General features: G+C 43.4%; 2 protein-coding genes across 5 annotated transcripts in view; both read right to left on the reverse strand.

Moving 5' to 3' along the window:
• DDX31 (DEAD-box helicase 31) overlaps nt 1–1,901 on the reverse strand; it is a 63,454-nt gene extending 61,553 nt beyond the window's left edge. Inside the window, exon 1 of the mRNA XM_084494045.1 lies at nt 1,799–1,901. Within this exon, the coding sequence (XP_084350171.1) occupies nt 1,799–1,804 (6 nt within the window). The 5' untranslated portion in view covers nt 1,805–1,901. The remainder of the gene's footprint in view (nt 1–1,798) is intronic.
• A 473-nt stretch (nt 1,902–2,374) lies between these two features.
• The window catches only part of AK8 (adenylate kinase 8), a 77,598-nt gene continuing 61,006 nt past the window's right edge, over nt 2,375–18,966 (reverse strand). For 3 of the 4 annotated variants that reach the window (XM_084494067.1, XM_084494066.1, XM_084494065.1), the window contains 2 exons: nt 5,550–5,630; nt 2,375–2,920 (listed from right to left, as the gene is read on the reverse strand). In XM_084494067.1, the coding sequence (XP_084350193.1) occupies nt 2,674–2,920; nt 5,550–5,630 (328 nt within the window). In that variant the 3' untranslated portion in view covers nt 2,375–2,673. Of the gene's footprint in view, nt 2,921–5,549; nt 5,631–8,987; nt 9,091–9,204; nt 9,373–18,966 lie in introns of all 4 variants that reach the window. The other variant, XR_014684996.1, reaches the window with a different exon arrangement.

Raw genomic sequence — 18,966 nt, forward strand, 5'->3', positions numbered from 1 at the left:
TGCCTGGGGGCGTTCCAGCATCCTTCCACCACAGCGCACGAAGGATCCATTGTCTGGAGCAGGTGGACGTGAAAGTTTGTGGAAGAGCTGAAGGCGTTCATCTTGGTGCTGAACTGCGTAATTAACAGCGTAACATATTGCGTGTAGCACAACCTCCAAACAGCCCTCTCGGCAAAGTGTCTTTGAAAAACAGTGATAAAAGATGTCCATTTCAGCACTGGGCAGGCTGTACAATCAGTAACGTCTGCTCCCCGCTGCGTTCTCACCACCTCCTCTTTACCTTGTTTTTCTCATTGCTTAACATTTGTTTTGCCAGAATAAGATGCTAATAAAATCAAGCATAGTTACCAAATTGGTTTTTAAGTGTTGCATTCCAATTATAAAAGCCTAATTCCTCCTCCCATCCGCTGAACCTTTTTGGTATTAACAGGCTTTACTATGCAAAGTGATGCAGGGGCTGTTTCGTTTACAGTAATTAAATGAATGTCAATTGTTTTAGTTGTTTCCGAGGGAGAGTTCTACATGAGTATTAGCATGTTCTGCTAACCCTTACGTTCTGCACTTCAGGCCTGCTGCAAACCCTTGGGGGTTGACCATTGACCTGAGACTCCGTACCCAGACATGCCAAGCGCATCTCAATGAGACGAGCTCTTTTTCTCAGTTTCTATGGAACCAGCAGAGCGGAACTAATATAGCGTCCGCATATAGATGAAAGAATGAAGAGGAAAAAGGGCTTTACAGCTAAATTAATTAAGCAGATGTACCTGTCTAATTAAAGATGCACTGTCCCTTTTGTACCCTAGCTGCAGTACAAACAGTATTTAAATACACTCTCTATCCATTTCATCTATCAAAATATTTAGTTGGAACATTCAGATGAAGGTGATATTAGCAAGATGAGCTTCCCATGTATTATTAATAGAAGGGCTCCCAATTATGCGTGAATGCTACAGCAAATCTTTATAGCAATAGCATAAAAAACAGCTGCCCGAGTAGGTTACCAAACAGCGCATTTGTAACAGGTAAAACCCTTACAAATGGCCCGGCCCAGCTTTACACCAGGGTGTGCGCTTGGGTCCTGTGCAGAGGGAGCAGCCACGGCCTCAGCCTGGTGTTTCCGAGTACAAGAGGCCCAGAGGATTCAACTTGTGCTGGCGGTGCCAGGGGAGCTGGTTTTCCTAGGTTTTAAAGATATTTGTTCTGAGATTTTTAAGGCTATCCTCAAGTCTGGAAAGTCCAATTCCCATTCATCAAACCTCCCAAAGGTTTTGAAAACCTTGACCTTAAACTCTCATTATCCAACCCCAAAATAAAACTACATCCCCTGAGCCACCTAGATAACTAGGGCCTTCCCTCCTGAATTTACTCTACAGGTGCGAGGAAGGATTTGGGCATGTACATCCTTACAGTACTCCGTGTAGACCTAGACACACACGATAAAAGATAGGAACAGAAAAGTTGTACAAAACCAAAAGGCTCCTGGAGGCCTGTACTGCCCAAAAGGAGGAGGTACATGATTTCCATGTGTTTCCCACATCTTCCCAGATAAGAAGGCTTCAAGAAGAAAGTTGCGGCACCTCCCCATCTACAGGTCAAAGGGAATTCATTCACACTCACATACAGAAAGAAGAAATAAAGGGAGACATAACAGAGGCATCAAACTCAGCACTGCTACAAGTCACAACAAACAACACCCCTCCCTGAGGAAGCATTAAAGACACACATTTCCATAGCTAGTCTAAGCAAGCTAATGGTGCAGTACTTTTCGTCAAGGATTTTCCATTTAAGAAAGACTTACCTGCATATTTAGGGAAACCAGTTCCAGCCAGAGCAAAAGAACGCAAGCACCAACTTCCCCAGCCACAGCTCAGCTACGCCAGCCACAGCTGCAGTCAGCAGGAAATAAGAGGGGGGGGTGTGTGGCTGCTGCAGAAAAGCCTCCAGCACAGGCTAAGAGCCTCCCTCCACCAGGAAAACAGAATTTAGTTAACTATCGGCTCCTGCAGCTCGTTATGGCCTTAATTGGGCTCTGAAAGTGATGAACCTGCAACTAGTTTCCTATAGCTCTAGATATTATTTTCAGGTGCTCTGCGTCTTTCTGCCTGGTGGGGGAACTGCAGAACAGGGTGGTGGGGAAGGATGGTGCACCCACAGCGTGACTGTCCTGCTGTTCTGTCAGAACTTTTCAAGCAAGTTGAGTTAAGAAGGCATCCTGGCCTCAAAACACTGCAGCTCTATTTGGGAAAAGTGCACTGCAGAGCTGCAAGCTTCATTTTTCTATTTGCTGTTGTGTTTGGTTGCAGCAGACTGTCAGAGACAGACAGGCGGGCCCACGTAGTTCTGGTGGAGACCACGGAGTGCAGTAAGACAGAAACACATCTAATAGCTTTAATGATCCAAGTTGGCTGCATGGTATTACACAGTTAAGACAAAACTACTATTCGCTCCATCACAGATTCAGAAAAGGATGTTTTAATTAACGCAGGAATTTTTCCAGCTGCAGTGCTTCATACCTTAGAGCACAAAACAAAACTCCGTACTTCATCTAACCTTGGGAAGCTTCAAATTTAACACAGCTTGACTGAGTTCCTGCTCCCCTGTGAACCTGCCACATCAGTGACTGGACCGCAAACATTACAGGGAAAGATTTAAAACCAGCTATCGAAGAAATAATTACAAGCATTTAAACTTCTTGCATGGAAGGGGCTTAATGATACAGCTTTCTATAAACTCGAAGATAACATGAGGATCTTGGTCAGCATTGACATAAAAGGCATCTTCATAAAATTCCTCCAGCTCCTTGACATTCCTGTAGTAGGTCTCCACACGCTTCTCTATATTTTCTTCCTTGTCCTTAGGGTGCTGCCTGAGACGGGCTTGGATCGCCGGTGTGGGTGCTGGCCTGAACGTCGTGTGGTATCTGGAGATGAGACACAAATGTCACCGCTTCAGCTCAGTCTGAGGGCACAGCAGCCAATGCCTGAGATATTCCACGGGTTTTGCCTATCCCAGTTCCTTGGAAGTGCCTCCTTCTGCTCTAGGTTGGGGTTTCAAAACAATGACTGGAAATTGCAGGGTGAGTTATTTGGCATTCCTGCTCCCTGGAATGCTGGATGCTCAGGAGCCAAGAGTTTCTCTCGAGGTGACAGACTGTGGGTGGTGTTTAAATACTTCACATCAGGTGCGGAGAAATCCCTATCATGCCCCATGAAGCATTTCTGGATCTGTTCCAGATCCAATCCCAATGTATCATGTTTTACTTGTAATCTTTAATTCTTACCTAAAAATAGCATCTAAAATCCCCTGACTTAAGTCTTAAAAATCTGTTAAAAATCTTAGCTGTGCACCATTATGCTGACACTGGACATTAATTAGAAAAAAAAATCTGCTGAACTTTGAGTGCTTTCTCTGCACTGAAGCAGAGTCCAAACGTAGCCCTGCATCCAGGCACTGCTGAGGGACCTGCACTTAAAATGTGTGTAAGGGTCTCAGACACTGGGGACTTTTCTGGCAAGATTCAAAAGTGCAAGAACAGGGCTGGTGTCGCCCAAACTACACTTTACAAGTATTTCCTCTTAGCAGGGATGTGGCTGAGCGTTTCCAGCAAATGGCAGAAGGGCAGCTGAAGCACAGCCCTCACGTGACACAGCCTCCAAATCACCACTGGCATGAGTGTGAAAGACAGGTCTGCTGTAGTGTGAAAGAGAGACCTGTTTTCTCTTGATAAGCCACTGGCCAGTAGGGTTAATGCTGTCAGCACAGGTCACTGGAGGAAGTTAAGAAGACACAAGTACCCTACCTCGGTCTCTGTTTCTGGGAGGATACCAGGTAGAATGTAACTCTTAGCATTTTTTTTTATAGTAGCTGCAGATAAAAAGAGGCTAACTCAATCCAAGATAGGTTTTAGTTACTCCCGATTCCCAAGATGCCAGAATTCAGCTTCCCTGAATCCCCAGTTGTGGGTTCATTCATTTAGTCAGCAACCTTTAGCAAGTCAGAGGATTTTCATCACCAGAGTCCTGCAGCATTGCTGCACTCCAGCTCAGTCTGCCCAGACAGCACACACCAAAAAGTATTTTGACAATGCTTCTGTACTGCCAGAGGCTTTCAGCAATTGCTAAAAGCTCTTTTGCAAACACATATTTAAATTTCCTGCTGTAGTAATTCTACTTCTGACTGAATGTCTTCTGTGCCCTTTGTGTCTGATGACACAAGACCAGTTTATCCCTCGCCCTGTAAAGCCAATACATGGAAAAACAAGGAGAGAAGCAGATTCTCCATGTCTCTGCAGAGAGCTGCATTACAGCCCCAGCTGGTACAATGATGTGGACACAGAGTTCATTCCACATCAGGATTATTTAGAGCACAGCTGAAGGCCACCCTCTTCACTGCACTGTAGCCAGTGGTGCAGGTTTAATATAATGCCGAGGATTAGATACAGCATCTAAAACAATTCAATTCACAATGAATTTGGAAGGAATAAAACCCAGACTTTGGAAGAAGAAAGCGTGTTAACTGGAGCAGATACTGAACAGGCTAATCCTAATGATAAGAAATGCAAAGATGTGTGAATGATTTGCTTCGTAGTGTTCATTTCTTCTGAACAACTGCATCACTTATTACTAAAACAAAGGGAACACTTACAGCAAATCACTGCTGCTGTCACCAGTTAATGTCACACCTAGAGTGAGATGTCTGAATAATCATGTATCACTTTGGCACAAATCCAGTATTTATGGACTTAATCTTGGAGAGCTCAGTATTTGTCTTTGATTCAACAGGATACATTTAAACATTAAGAAAATAAAATTGTGCTTTACAGTGTAAGTGTGGGGTAATTTCCATTCAAGATGTTAATCATAAAAAGAGGGGACAGGTGAAAGTTGGAATTCCTGCTCCAAGTCCGGCAGGTATTTCGGATGGTATTTCACTGTTACTGGCTCCCCCCAAAACACGGGTGGGGACAACAGTAAACCTGAAGGTCACTGGTGAAATAAGGCAATGGGACTGCCAGTAAGACAAACTGCCACATCTGAGAACCAAATTTTACACTAACTCTGTGACTCAAACAAGTTTGCTCTACTGAGAAAGAGATGTGTTAATATCTCACAGTAGACAGAAGCAACACAGGAGGCGGGGGAAGTAAAATGCAGCAAGATTTCCATCTTCTCCAGCTGGGGAACCATCAAAATTCCCATGGGAATGTCTGAAAACCATCTGCATTTAGGCTAGGTTTCAGACATCTTCCCTCAGCATTATTTTTACCAGCCAATTTAGTTACCATTACAATGTTAAGAGCTGAGCTACTTGCTACTGCAGATTTCAGTCTTTGGGATTTTCAAATGCCCTATTCTGAGAGCAGGAGCTTGCTGCAGTCGGTAGGTGGGTTGGTACTTGAGTAGCTATGAAAATTTTAACTTTTCTCTTAAGGAATCCCTTAACATGAGTATGATATTCCTGACTTTTCTTAGATTTCTATGAAGTCTACCTGGTGCTTTCATCTTGCTGGCAGTCTTAAAAAATGTTATACATGAGACATCAGTGCTAACCTTTCCCCAGTGACTGGATCGACCCTCCGTTGAGACAGTCGTTCCATGATGGATTCATAGGGAAGATTGAAGAAAAATACCCTGTGGAGAACACAATGAGTAAGAGCATTAACATCCTGAGAACAGCACTTGTGACCTTTGGAGTACGAGCTCCTCCTTATCCCAAAGGAACACAGAAACATGGAAGTGTCCGTCAGGCCTTAGTGAATCAGAAGGTAACACATGCACGGGAGCTATGTTCTCTGGCTCTTCTCCCACCTTGTTTAGTCTTCAAACCAGGAGAGCAGTTATTATGTTTTAAAGGCAGGAGCTCCTTGGTATGTGACATGAGCGGTTCTGTGAGTGGCAGGGCTTACCAGACAGGCTGGACGCCAGTGACTGAATTGCAGTCGGAGCCAATATCAGAGTCTGTCCTGGACCACTCACAATCCAGCAGCTACCTCTGATCTTTCTCTGAATCCAGCTACTCAATGCAACTGAAAATACAATCACAATCACATTCTGCATCAGGTTAATAAAATATTGCTACTGTTCCTGTATAGGACAGTAAAAGCGCTGCTATGCCAGTGTTATGGGTCCTTCCCTAATAACAGCACAACACAACTCGGTGCCAATGAATGTTTTCCCTCTTGCTCGTTTAGCCCACTTTCACTTCTTTCACCCTTTACTCCCCACACAGCCCCACAGTGTGAGTCCTCCTGTCTCACACTCTTATCGTTCATCCTTTAAAGCAGAATGAGTAATAAGATTTAATACGTGTCACATTATGGTGCTGACAATCCCGTGTCCTTTCTGTTAGCGTTGATCTACAGCGAACAGCGCTGGGGTATGGAAGGCCCAGGGTGGTATAACCCACTTGACAATCAGTCTTGCTGTTGAGACTGCTAGAACAACAGTTCTGTTAATTTTATATTCTAGTTCAACAATTTCTCAGCAGAAAATTCTCAGCAAACTGCTGAGGATGAGAGGACGTGAGCCCCTGGGCTAGAGAGAGTCCCACAGCCACTGGAAGACAGCACTGCAATAGAGCAGCTCAGGACAAAGATCACATTTAATGATTCATTTGCAGCAAAATTCAAAACAAGGCTTCCTTTGAAAACTCATGAAAACAAACTCTCACCAACTGCACAAATCCTGAAGGCTGTAAGTATATCTTCCTTTATAATACACCTTCTCCTGCTGCTGCCTTCAAGGCCAGACTTCCTACTTTTGTTTTTGTCTGCCTCTCACAAAAGATACTGTATGCTTTAGACATTCACCAAAGGAACATTTTACACTGACTGGGTGGGATCAGACCAGATGAAAGGCTGAGCTTTACCTTGGCATGCACATAGCAGATTACTAGAATCCTTTGTAGGATTTAAAGTTATGAAAATCATCTCTCTTTTCAAATGTTTACAGATAATGACTTCTATTCACACTGTGGTAACAAATAACAGCCAGGAATAAAACATTCAAGATCTCGGAGATTCCAAAGACAGGAAAAGAACAACAGTTTCAACACTCTTTTATCCCTTACACTCTTAACATTTTGTTTTTCTTTGTTTCTGTTGCCCAACAATGGCACAAAAACGTGATTGTCAGAACAGGTAACATCTGATGATGTAGCTCAAGATGAATATTCTAGTAGAGAGGAACAACATTTATACAGTCATGATAATTGATACGGCTCCCTATTATATTCTGAAATAAACAAAACCACTAAAGGATTATAACCTGGCATATCAAGAGAGGTTGTCGTAATTCATAGTTACTAACTCAGAAAGTATTACGGTGTTTGAAACAGAAGAGCCTAAAAAACTCCACTTAAAAAGCTGCCAACAAAATGAACTCTGAAAGCCTTGTCTGAGCTTCCCTTCTCTTTTATATGAGACGCTTCTTATTATCCAGTCTGGTGTCACCATTAAAGAAAAGTGTATGGGGAAGATGTGGGAGAGTATAGACATCCCTGCTAATATGGATTTTTTTCCCCTGGATGGGTTGTAAGAAGGCACGCACGATATACAGCACAAACTCCTCGTCTTACTGTCCTTCCAGCTGGAGGTGGGACGCCTCACCCCGCCGCACCGCACATCCCCGGAGATGAGAGAAAGCATCGCGCCCCGGGGCTGTCAGTGTAAAATTGTTCAGAAGCAGGAAAAAGATGAAGGGGGAAAACACAGACAGAACCATCAGGTAGATTTAAAGTACTTCCAATTAGAAAGCTTTATGATCATTTTGAAGGAGCCACGTAACACACACAGTCTATTATGCAGCCCCAGGAGGCTTACTCACACAAGTAAACCCATTTACATGCATGCACTCCGTGAAGTGCCAGCCTTCTGCTATTTCTGGTAGCTTCAAGGCATTTCTGAGCAACATTTCCTGTGCCCACCTGTCAGCTGCCATGATTCTGATCACATAAACCAGCCCCTCAAACTGTCCAGGTAACACCTTTGCTGGATTTCTCTTGGAAATCCTCTAAGAAAGAGAACTGCATCCACAACCTTGATCCAGTATTTAGCGCAGTAACTGGAACAACTCCCTGCAAGTACTGGATTCAAACAGAGGTTGGCCCCTTTCACAGACAGAATGTAATTTTTTTTTTCCCCACATAAATGCATCATCTGTGAAGCTTGCTTTAGGAATCAGCCAGGCTTTGTATGTTGTAATGTGTCACAACTTCTATCAAGGAGAAATATGAAACAGATGTCATCAGAATTGGTAGACAGGGAGGCAAGGAAACACAGCTTCATATCAAAGGATACCACATTATGCTGCTAGATTAGCATCTAGCAGCTTCTCTTTCAGAGTTGGCAAGCCGATCGTTCGGCTCTGCAACAGATGAGTGGTGTCAGTCAGCAGCACCGAGAGGTGCTCACTGGAGAGGCTGGGCAGAGATCTACCAAGAATCCTCACCCCCAAATCACGGGCTCAGCTCCTACCTCGTGCCAACCAAAAATTACTGGAATCCAGTTCCAATTTAGTGTTTTCCGTGGGGTGCAACTTGGTAGAGCCTCTCAGCCCAGGTCTCTGGGAACAAATGTCCCCCAAGCCACCACTGAGCAGCAACATCGCTGCTAGATGCAGGAGTGAAGCCAAGCGACTCACAAGCAAAGCCCTGTCCTCTCTCCTTTGTTCACCCTCCCAGGAGAGGGATGGGAAGGTCAAGCCCACCAGCTAGCTTTCACAGGTAATAAAGCTGTGAACACAAATATTGAAGGGAAAAAAATCATATGTCAGAATCCTGCCTCTTTCCCACTGTACTTGGTATCACTTATCTAATCTATTACAGCTTTCAGATACATTACAGAGATTCAATTTAAACAAGTTAATAATGTTGATGACACCTTCACTGTGTACCTAGTCAAAGGCCCTGTTATGAGAACTAGCCTGCCTTTGGAGGACGATGAAATACGTAGGGTGTCTAAAAGCTGGAATATAACACTGCTTTCCTACCAGCCTCCTAATGTTCCAAAAGAGCATTCCCGTTGCTTCTGGCTTTGGACTAGTCAGTGTTGTCCAACATCTTGGAGGTCACCAGGGCACTGTGGTGGCTTCCCTTTGCAAATGGAGAGAGGAGAAGGTAAAAGTAAGTTTTATTTCAAGCATGATCATGAGACATTTTTGGAAAAATGTGTCACAGCCCTACAGCAAGCGAAGGAAGCTTACTGACCTCCACAGCAGCACTCCTCTAATCCTGAGCACCGCATTTGTTCCAGATGGCAAACAACCTAGTTAATCCAAGTTATTAACAACTGTCAGTGCTGAGAGTTGTCCTCCGGAGAATTTTTTGGAGGTGGTTTTCCTGTTTTGCGGATATAATGTCACTGACTCAAAGCACCTATAATGGAAAAAATGTGTTGCCATGAAGAAAAAGAAGTGTTGTGTCACTGAGCTAGGGATTAAGGCACGCTTCCCTCCCCAGACAGGTACCGAGTCACCTTCCAGGATGGCTCCACTGCCTTGCCAGCTGCCTTCACATCTCAAGAGATCCAAACTCTGCCTGCAGGCCGTGGCCTTTCACAGGTTTTGGTCCTGTAATTTAAACATCGCCGCTTTATGAGCCTGACCTAGATGAGCGATCCAGATGTTGACTGTTCTAGACCTGAGCTATTTACTTAGGTCGGATTCTCATCCTTGGCATTTCCTATTACCTGGAACTATTTGGGATTGACATTAGTGGAGGGGAGCCCAAAGCCAAGCTGTTTTTGTAAAATTGTTGCCTGTGAAATTTGACCAAAAACGTTAAATCTAATTGAATTCATACCTTGTTTTCATTTAAGGATGAAAAGAGAATGTGGCATAATATCTGAGGCAGGATCTTGACTCCCCAGCTAGCTTTTAAAACACAGAGATTCCTGGCTTGCTTGTGGCTCCACTAGGGCCAGATCAAGCCTTGCAGTAAAGTTTGGATGCTTGAATTAAAAAAATAATAATCCAACAAAAATGCAAACAACAACAAAAAACAGCACTGGGCCACTTTTAATGTAGCATTTAAACTTTTGAGTTGAAACTGCAACTTTAAAAATAGTAAGCTATTAATCTTTCCCTTATTTTCTTGACTCCTATATATCTTCCCCCTCGTAGGCAGGTACCAGCTGCCATATTCCCATTCTTCACGCTCCACGCTCTGCAAAAAAAGAGGCCCCTGCTGGCCAATTCTTGTTTAAAATTGTGCATAATTGATAGTGGCAAATCTACCCCAGCTGTGTCTAAAGCCTCTCCAGGGGCAAGAAAAACACTCTCTGTGACTGTCATTAACTACTAAATTAGCAAGTGCTCCTGGCAGTTTACAACATACCACATCAGCCTGCTTTAAGAAAAAAAAAATGGATCAGATGCCTGTGTGATCTCAAAGTTACGGCAAACTTTGCTGGCAGAACTTTGACAGAACCGCCCATAAATGTGAGCAAAAGAGAACGGGAAGAGAGAGGGAGAGGGAGAGTAAAAGAGGGAGAGGAAGGAGAGGGAAGAAGCCAAAGTTTACCCTTTTTCTAGGCAGACAAGTAGAAAATGTCAAGTTCAAGGCTAGAAAATGGAGTCTTTGATAGGGCACAACACATCTTAGACAGCAGGGTGGTATCAATACAGGGTTATCTGATGCTGTGGTTCCCTCTGGAGAGTAACTCTCCTGGAGGACTTAGTTCTGGCAATGCAGTGGCTACAATTTTTGTAATTGGAAAAGAAATGAGGTTGTTGAAGTGCATGGAGCAGTAGCAGAGAAGTGCATGGAGCAGAGAGCAGTAGCTCTCTGAAGGGCTACCACAGGTAAAATCCTTGTGTGACCACTGGCACGAATGCAAGCTCCTCCTTTTGGCTCATAAAACAGAGCCAAAGCGGGCGGAGAAGGAAGTAAGACAGTTCTCACAAAAGGATAAAAAGCCTTGGGGGGCATTATGGACTGAACTGGCAGGGAGACAAGCAGCATCTCTCACAACTTTCCTGAATTCGTCTAAACTATAAGACCCTCTGTTAAAATTGACCACATTTTTTTGGTCTTAAAGGTTTCCAAAAATGCATAACACTACAAACCTCTCTATCACAGAAGAACAGCAAGCCAAGTACAGGTAAGATGGCAGGCCTGGCAAGGATCTTTTTCCTGAGAGCCACCGAGTTATCACAGCGATATGGCAAAGCAACAAGGTACGTGTTCAAGCTGACAGGTAGAAGGGAGTTCAGCATTGAATCCAAGTGACTGTTCCCAGCTAAAACCCAGGTTGTCTTGTCTGTATTGATGATTTAAGCAGCCACCTGATTCAGATCAAGCAGTTCCGCTAACGAATGTTCCCTTTCTTGTAGTATAGACACATCTTGGACCTGAAACCTTGGCTAAGTCTCTTCTCAAGAATGAGGGGCCCAGCCACAGGATTCGGCGCACCTTATATCTCCATAATTACATTCTGCACCCCCAAATTCCCTCTTAAAAATTAAACTGGTTACATAGATCCCATCTACCTTTCCCCCAGTCTCATTCAGCTGTCTTTCAGTGTAGCTATAAACCCGGTATTTTGCCCATGGGTACCCAGAGTACAAATGATCTTCTAAGGCTGCACAACCGACTGAACACGGATCTTAGTTTACTTCCTACCCTAAATGCTGCTTCTGCATCTCTCTGTGATGGATGAAATGATCCTTATCTCTTATTTATGGAAGGAGCTGTTGGGAGGTTTATTCACCAATGTCTTTCAAGTTCTGGGATATCTTCTGAGGAAAGATGCTTGCTTCTATTTTGGGAAGTAATTTCACCCTCTAGGTTTCGACCGTAAGGGAAAATACGTTGCATAAAGACTAAAACAGGTTAATCGGCACGAGCGCTTTGCTCACTGAGTTCCTATAAGGATTCATTTGATGACAAGCAATTTGTGGGCATGGGATCTTACTTTTCGAAGGGCTGCGTTTCTGTTGAGTGATGACAAAAGGCAGTTAAGTGGGGCGCTATTCCCAGGACGTGGCTTTTGGCCAGGGGAGGATGAACAGCATCCTTTTTAGCTGCAGCCGTTCCGGTGCAGAATCCTGACTCTCTTAGACGTTTCCCACCCACAGGTTAGATGTGATCAGATGTGGTTAGATGTGCTTGGGCTCTGCAGCCAGGGGACAGGGTCCGTCCCGTAGCCCACCCCAGCAGCATCGCAGCGGGTGCCGTGGTGGCTCACACGCAGGGACCAGGCGCAGGCTGGTGGGGTAGCGCTGCCTGCCTGCTTTACAGAACAAGGGGCTGGGTCTGGAGCTGGGGCAAAGCAAAGTAGCTCCACTGGCATCACGCGGGCTCACAGCAGCGAAGAACCCCAGGCCTTTTGGCAGCGAGAGCCCTTCCATGCGACGGCGGTCGGGAGAGCTACCGGCTGTGTAAACGTTACATAAGCGCGGCGAGAAGCACACGTATGCAGAGCAAATGTTCCCATGCTAGGGGCTTCGGTGCGTTTTTAAATCTTCTTTTGAATCGCTTCTTTAAGGCAATATTAACTCTTTCCCTGTGTAATAAGTGGCTTGGATGCAGTACTACCTCCATGCAAAACTGCTTTACATTTCTCCCCTCATTTCTATTCTTTGCCTCCTTGTTACTCTCAGCTGTTATTCTAGCATCTTTGCATTCCCCCTGGAGTTCATTCCAGCGGTGCTTTATGAATCACAGAATAAGATGGCAGCCAGGACTGCTTTAGAGTAATGTGGCTGGCACGATTTCCACAATCCGGAAGGTTAATCAAACTCGGTCTCAGATAATCGAAAGCCTCTGCAGCCCCAGAGGCCCGAGGTCAGGAACCTGAATCTGCTCCCCCAAATGCAGACGTGTTTCCTCAGATGCTCGCAACCCTCCCCTGCATTAATGAGATTCTGCAGAGCAAATTTTGAGTGGAGCAAGAACTCCAGGGTTAAGCACTAGCAAACTCATATCAGAACGGATGCCTTTGCTATCTGTCTGCAGCTTTTCTCTAGTACCTCCCGTTTCCAACAAGGAAACCTATGCTTTTCTTCCTTTTAAATAAATGGAATCAAATTTATAGTAAATGATGCTTAAACTTAAGTGTTCTTGTAAAATGCTACATTGAAGTCCCCCCACTCCCTGCATTTAAACACTAACTTTTGTTGTTGGTAGGATATTTGGTATATAAGATAAATTAAAGACCTGACACCAGAAAGTGTATGATTTGGGGGCAAGGGGAGGGAATAAAAGAATGGATTATAACGTGTCATTTTATATATGTGTCAAAGGAAACCAATTTCATAATAGGGAATAAAAATTCCCTGTTTAAATACTGTCAAATAAATCCTCAAATGTAATAGGGTTCACTTCTGGGGAAAAGAAAACTAAATCTGATTAAATATTAATGTGGCGTAGTATTAATTAAGAGAGAAAAAAGTCCATCAAGAGAACCCCAATATGTTTACTGTGTCCCCAGGAAGCTGGAAAATTTCACAATCAAGTGTGTAAATGTTCTAAAAAAGGGTCCTGAATATTTTATGAATATTTGTCATAAAACAGAAATAATAACCACTGTGCAGAGCTATTAGAATTAATATTTATGCTGCCCGCCATGAAATATTCATGGGGACAGAGAAAGGGGGGCCCGTAAGACAAGAATTAATTTACATTGGGCTTGGTTTACCCGCTGGCTTGATGTTTAAAGACGGGTTGACAAGCCTCCATATGAATCCGTCAGTCACTTGCAGCAGTAGGTGGGGTGAAGGCAGGGGGAGGCGGGGGGAAGCGGGTCCAAGCTGCTGACAGCTCACAGATTGAGTTTCTGACAGCCCTTAAAAAACCTAAACGGCCCCCCACCTTTTTTTCCTTCTTCCATTGCCCAAGGCGCTCTGTACTGCCACCGTTCATCCGATCTCCCCTTCCATCTGCTGAAATTAAGGAATTAATGAGCGCTATACACTTTACAGCGGGCCCCAGGAATGTTTACTGGTGATTAAATTATAATGCAGCCAAGCTGTATAATTCATGAACCAATTAAAGGAAGTGTTAGTTGATTTGATGGGATGAGGACGTACAAAAAGCATTTAACTAATAGGGAACCGTGGGCTGCCGGTCGCTTTGGCTTTCTCGGATTACGCGGCTAATTGCTCTGCTTTATAGGGCTGTCACAGATAGCCATACATATTTCATTGTTCTCAAATACTTCAATTGTTTGCTTTCGTGTTGCTGCTGTAATATGTAGAAGCCCAGCCAAACTTCAGTGTAGTTAAAGCACTACTCTGCAAAAGCAGGTTGCTTCGAGAGGAGGGAGGAATGCGAAGGGCAGAAGGAGAAGGCTGGCTGACAAAGGAGTAACTTAAAGCCTCAGAGTTAAATGTCACTCAGCAATTACATGATTAAAAGGTGCAACATATGATAGTCTTTTGTTTTACAACTTTTTGGACACTAATATTCTATGCTGACTTCAGCACAGAGAAAATATTGGTAAACTAAGCTGCAGGGTTTTTTTTTAATAGCGAGGAGCAGCAGAAATAGGTGGGGAGAGAGAAATATATTTAAAAAAATCCAGCAGGAAGGAGCTAGATTGCTGTGGTTATCGAGAATAATGCATCATGTTTTAACTTACATGGTTCGATATTCTAAAATACATGAGAGATGAAGGGGGCTGATTTCCCATCTGGGAAAACACTCGGTGTCTAATTCGGAGAGCTGCTGAGTTGTACCAGCTATTCATACCAACAACTTCAGTTTATTACACAAAGAATGGAGGGATTTACCATTTCTGCTGTTTTACAAAGCAGTCTCCCCCAGCTGACAGGCCACAGGATTTGATGAAACGGATTCTCTGGATTTGAAGAGGCCTATCAGTCAAGGTACTCCTGTCCTCACTCAGAAACAGACACATTCTTCTAGCAGTGAAATTCCCAACCCATACACAGAAGCACATCTAGTGCTGACGAAATTAGGTACAGATGAATGTCACAAATAGATGCACTAAATTGTGGTGAGACCTCGAAATCTACTGAATAAAGAACAAGCTGGGTTCGTGTACTATTTCTGTAGGTCGATGATGAAGACAGTGAACTTCTGTGGGTCCCCAGCCAGGCATATTACCACCCACCTGAGGAACACTGTGGTAATTCTTGATCTCCTCTCTAATTTAGAGCTTTACATTTCAAGGTGTTGTACAAATACCAACTAAACGACTTTCAAAATATCCCATTATGTAAAGCTTATAATCTGGTTCATCCCCTCCCTCACATCCGTTCCCTCCAGGAGAGGGCTGTGGCAAGCAGCCCCTGCGGAGCGCCCTCCCTGCTGCCTCCTCTGTCGGTCCCTGAGCCCAGGTACCCTCTCACCTCCTCCTCATGTGCTCCACCCTACAGCACACGACATGAAATCCCCTCTCCGAATCTGCCCGTCCCAGAGAATCCAAGAGGACGTGCCAGAAGCAAAACTCTGTGCAAAAACACACCAGTTTTAAGAGAGGTTTTGTTAGGTAGAGACAGCAAACAGCTGGTTCTCAGGGTAACTCTAAAATGTGCCAGCTTCTCTTTGACGTTCCAGTTATGAACCATCTCCCAGCCAAATGCCACAATATTAAACTAATAAAATCCATCTCTGTCCTCTTCTGCTGGAAACGTTCTGTTTTGTGTAAAGAATTACAGCAAACCAGAAAAGCAGAGAACCTCTGCAGTCCAATGCAGGTGTTCACCAGGGAGGCAAGAGACTTACACTCAGTGAATACTTACATTTTTCTACAAAGCAGGATAACCCTTAAAAGTCCCTGAAAGAACGGGCTTTTTTTTGGTCTCACTTCCTAGGACAGCACTCACAATAGCAGGGTAGGGGTTGTCAAGGTGGAAAAACGGGTGGGGGAAAAAATTTTGCACTACTAAAGAAAAAATATTTTTCATATAGTTTGACCCTGATGTTAGAAAGGCATTACACCAAAAAAAAAAAAAAAAAAAAAAAAGAGAGAAAAAAAAAAAGATAATTTTAGATTACCTCCTTTACTCAGAAGTGTTATATACTGATAGTTTGTTCCTAGCTTTTGGATTAAGAAATGAAAAACTTTGCCTCATGATATTGGTTTAATAGGCGCTCTCTGAAATAAGGGATAATGATACCAGTTACACAGCAGGAAAACCTACCATTAACTAACCCATTGTGTGGTTGAGTAATGTGGAAATTGGATTGCCTGTTCTAGAAAACAGAAAGGTTGAATTGCTTTGGAGATAAAGTTGATCCTAAACTCACCTAACCAGGCAGCGCCTAGGTCTGAGATCTGATCAGCCAGGTCCGTATCTGGACAGTTATACACACAGCTGAAAGCCAGTATGTGATATTGGTAGACTTTGAATTAAACACCTCTGAAATTTTATTATATCTATTGAATGTATTTGTCACAGCACCTGGGATAATAACTTGTTCATGTGCCTGTGCAGACAAATAGGATCTCGCACCCTGGGCCCAGAACCAGTGAACTGCATCAGTGTGGGCCTTACGTGGGGGGAAAGCAGAGGTGAGACAGAAGCCCAGAAATCACTTTCTACCAATGACTGCTACCAGGAACCGTCAAAACCTGGCAATGTCAAGAAATCAGAGGCACTGCAGAAAAGTATTTTCTTTGTTGCTTTTGAAGTGCCCTGGATACAATCAATCATACAGCAAAAACTTCTATATTTTGGTTCAATGTGGAAAGGGCTATTTGCATTTCAATATGCTCAACTTATCCTGCCAATAAAAAACACGGAATCATGAAGAAGAGATCAGGCCACTGGAGTGAAAAACAAGAGATGACATCCTGCAGACCTTTCAGATAAAACAGCTCCTTGCTTGTAACATTTCTGTTGATGTCCCAATATTTCTGAATGATTGGGTTTTCAAATGAGATCAGTCGGCATGCAAATGAGCAAACAGGATCAAGACATCTCCCATATCTGATTGGATAGAGAAATTATCAAAAGCCCCTTTTTTCATATCAAATTTCCATCACAAAAGGTCAAACTTTCAACTCCCATTACTTTTGCTAACTGCATTTCACTGTGCCTGCCAGCTCATTGCTACTGCTGTTTTCAGAGGAAAAAAAAGAGAAGTAACAAATGATAACATCTTCTCCCACATCTGTCATCCAGGATGGACAAATATTTTCTAATCTTACTCTATTTTTCTCTACAGCACTCAAAAATCCTTGCAGCCAAAACATCACTTCTAACCTGATTAGCTATTCCTAGGTTGTTTTTATTTTTCTTACTGGTTCTCATATTTTTGAGCCTACAGACTGACAAGAGCACCAGCTGCGTTGCCAGAATGTTTGTTCTAAAATGTGGTCATTTAAAACACTTTTTGATGTGTGATTTTTTAAAATATATTTCCTTGTATTGTCTGGCTGGACCAGTGCCTAAATACTCAAGTAATGAATGTTCCAGAAAAACAAAAGACAGAGACTCGGAGCATCATTTCCTCTGAAATCCTCAGGCAATTACATTTTCCCTTGCAGCCCATCCCTGACAACAAACGCTGCCCGTCCTTCTGCAGAATCTGTGGGTTGTGTGCTTGGATCAAAACCTACTACTTACTACTCCTCCTCATGTTATTGTACAATGAACTGATTTATGGGAATCTGGTTTTGCCCAACATTTTTTTTATTTTTTTATTTTTTTATCATGAGAAGTAGTCATACAGCAGAAGATCTACTCAAATGCACTCAGATTACCTTGTCTTTTCCACTAATTCCACTACTTCCCTTCCTGACTGGGAACATCAGGCACTCAGTCATACAAGTAACAGAGTGCCTGAGGACACAGCAAGTATTCTCTTCTAGTGCTGTTGTGTTGCCTGGAGAAGTTACTGCCTCTGGTCCACACCCAGCTTTCTCCGGGTTGTCCCCTGGTAGAAGCTGCCACCAGGTCTGCCAGAAGAACAGTGTGTCCCTCCATGTCCCTCCGACAGATGTTTTTGTCCCAACAGCAGAGCTGACAAGTGAGTTTGTGCGAGTCTGAGGTTCCAAGGCTTTGCTCTGCCTGCTCAAAGCATTCAGCTCCTGCAAATTCAGAGAACTTACATGGCACGTTCAAAGACAGCAGTAGCTCGGAGCTCCTATGTCTCATCCACATAGGTTTAAAGCTGAATTTCGGAGCAGCTGAGATGGTCAGTTGGGCAAGCACAAAAAGATGAAGACATTAGTAGAAAGCACAGGACTCAATGTATTTTGCTGCTACTCAAAAATTCTCTCTCAACATTATCATCATTGTAGCATATATAACCCATCAGATTAGTACCTAGAGAGTTCTGCTCCTCTGATTTGCTCTGTTCTTCTTATTACTCAACAACTAAATGTTTCACAAAGCCATTTTCTACAGAAATATTTATGTTCCCAAATGTTTATTGGCCTCTCTGTCATGATCAAGCTTTTATGAGCACTCTATACAGAACTCTGAATTAAATACATAATTCCTTATCTATTGTATCTAGGCTCAGTGCCGTGTTTGTCTATTTTATACAGCGAGGCATTGCAGTGAACTACACAACACCTCACAGAAAAAACTAATTTATACAGTAAAGATATTTCTATCCACCACTGACTGTATGGGTTAGTGATTACAGACAGCTAATGAGAACCAGAAGGATGTAGGGTTTCAATTCCCACACAGACACTTATTTATTGTGCTAGGTTTCCTGAGCAACCTTTTTAGGTAATTTTGACACGTGTGCTGGAAGATGCTTCTTGTAAATGCTACACAGACACTTCTCCCTGACTTACTTCACATCACACAAGTGTCCGCAGCTACACAGTCACTCTCCCTCAATCAGCGTTAACAGCTGGACTCTTTATCCTTGCTGGCAGCTGCTGGTCTTACGCAGTAAACAGATCAGACTGCTAGCCAGCTCCATGAGCTATTCTCCCAAATTACTTCTTTCATTTTTGATTTTCCATTCTTCTTCTCCTCTCCTTATGACCAAAAGTGCCAGTGGTGATTTGCAAATGTTTGCACGTATCTAGTAAACTCC

The sequence above is a fragment of the Aythya ferina genome (genome assembly GCF_964211825.1).
Source record: "Aythya ferina genome assembly, chromosome: 20".
In the NCBI taxonomy this organism is placed as follows: domain Eukaryota; kingdom Metazoa; phylum Chordata; class Aves; order Anseriformes; family Anatidae; genus Aythya; species Aythya ferina.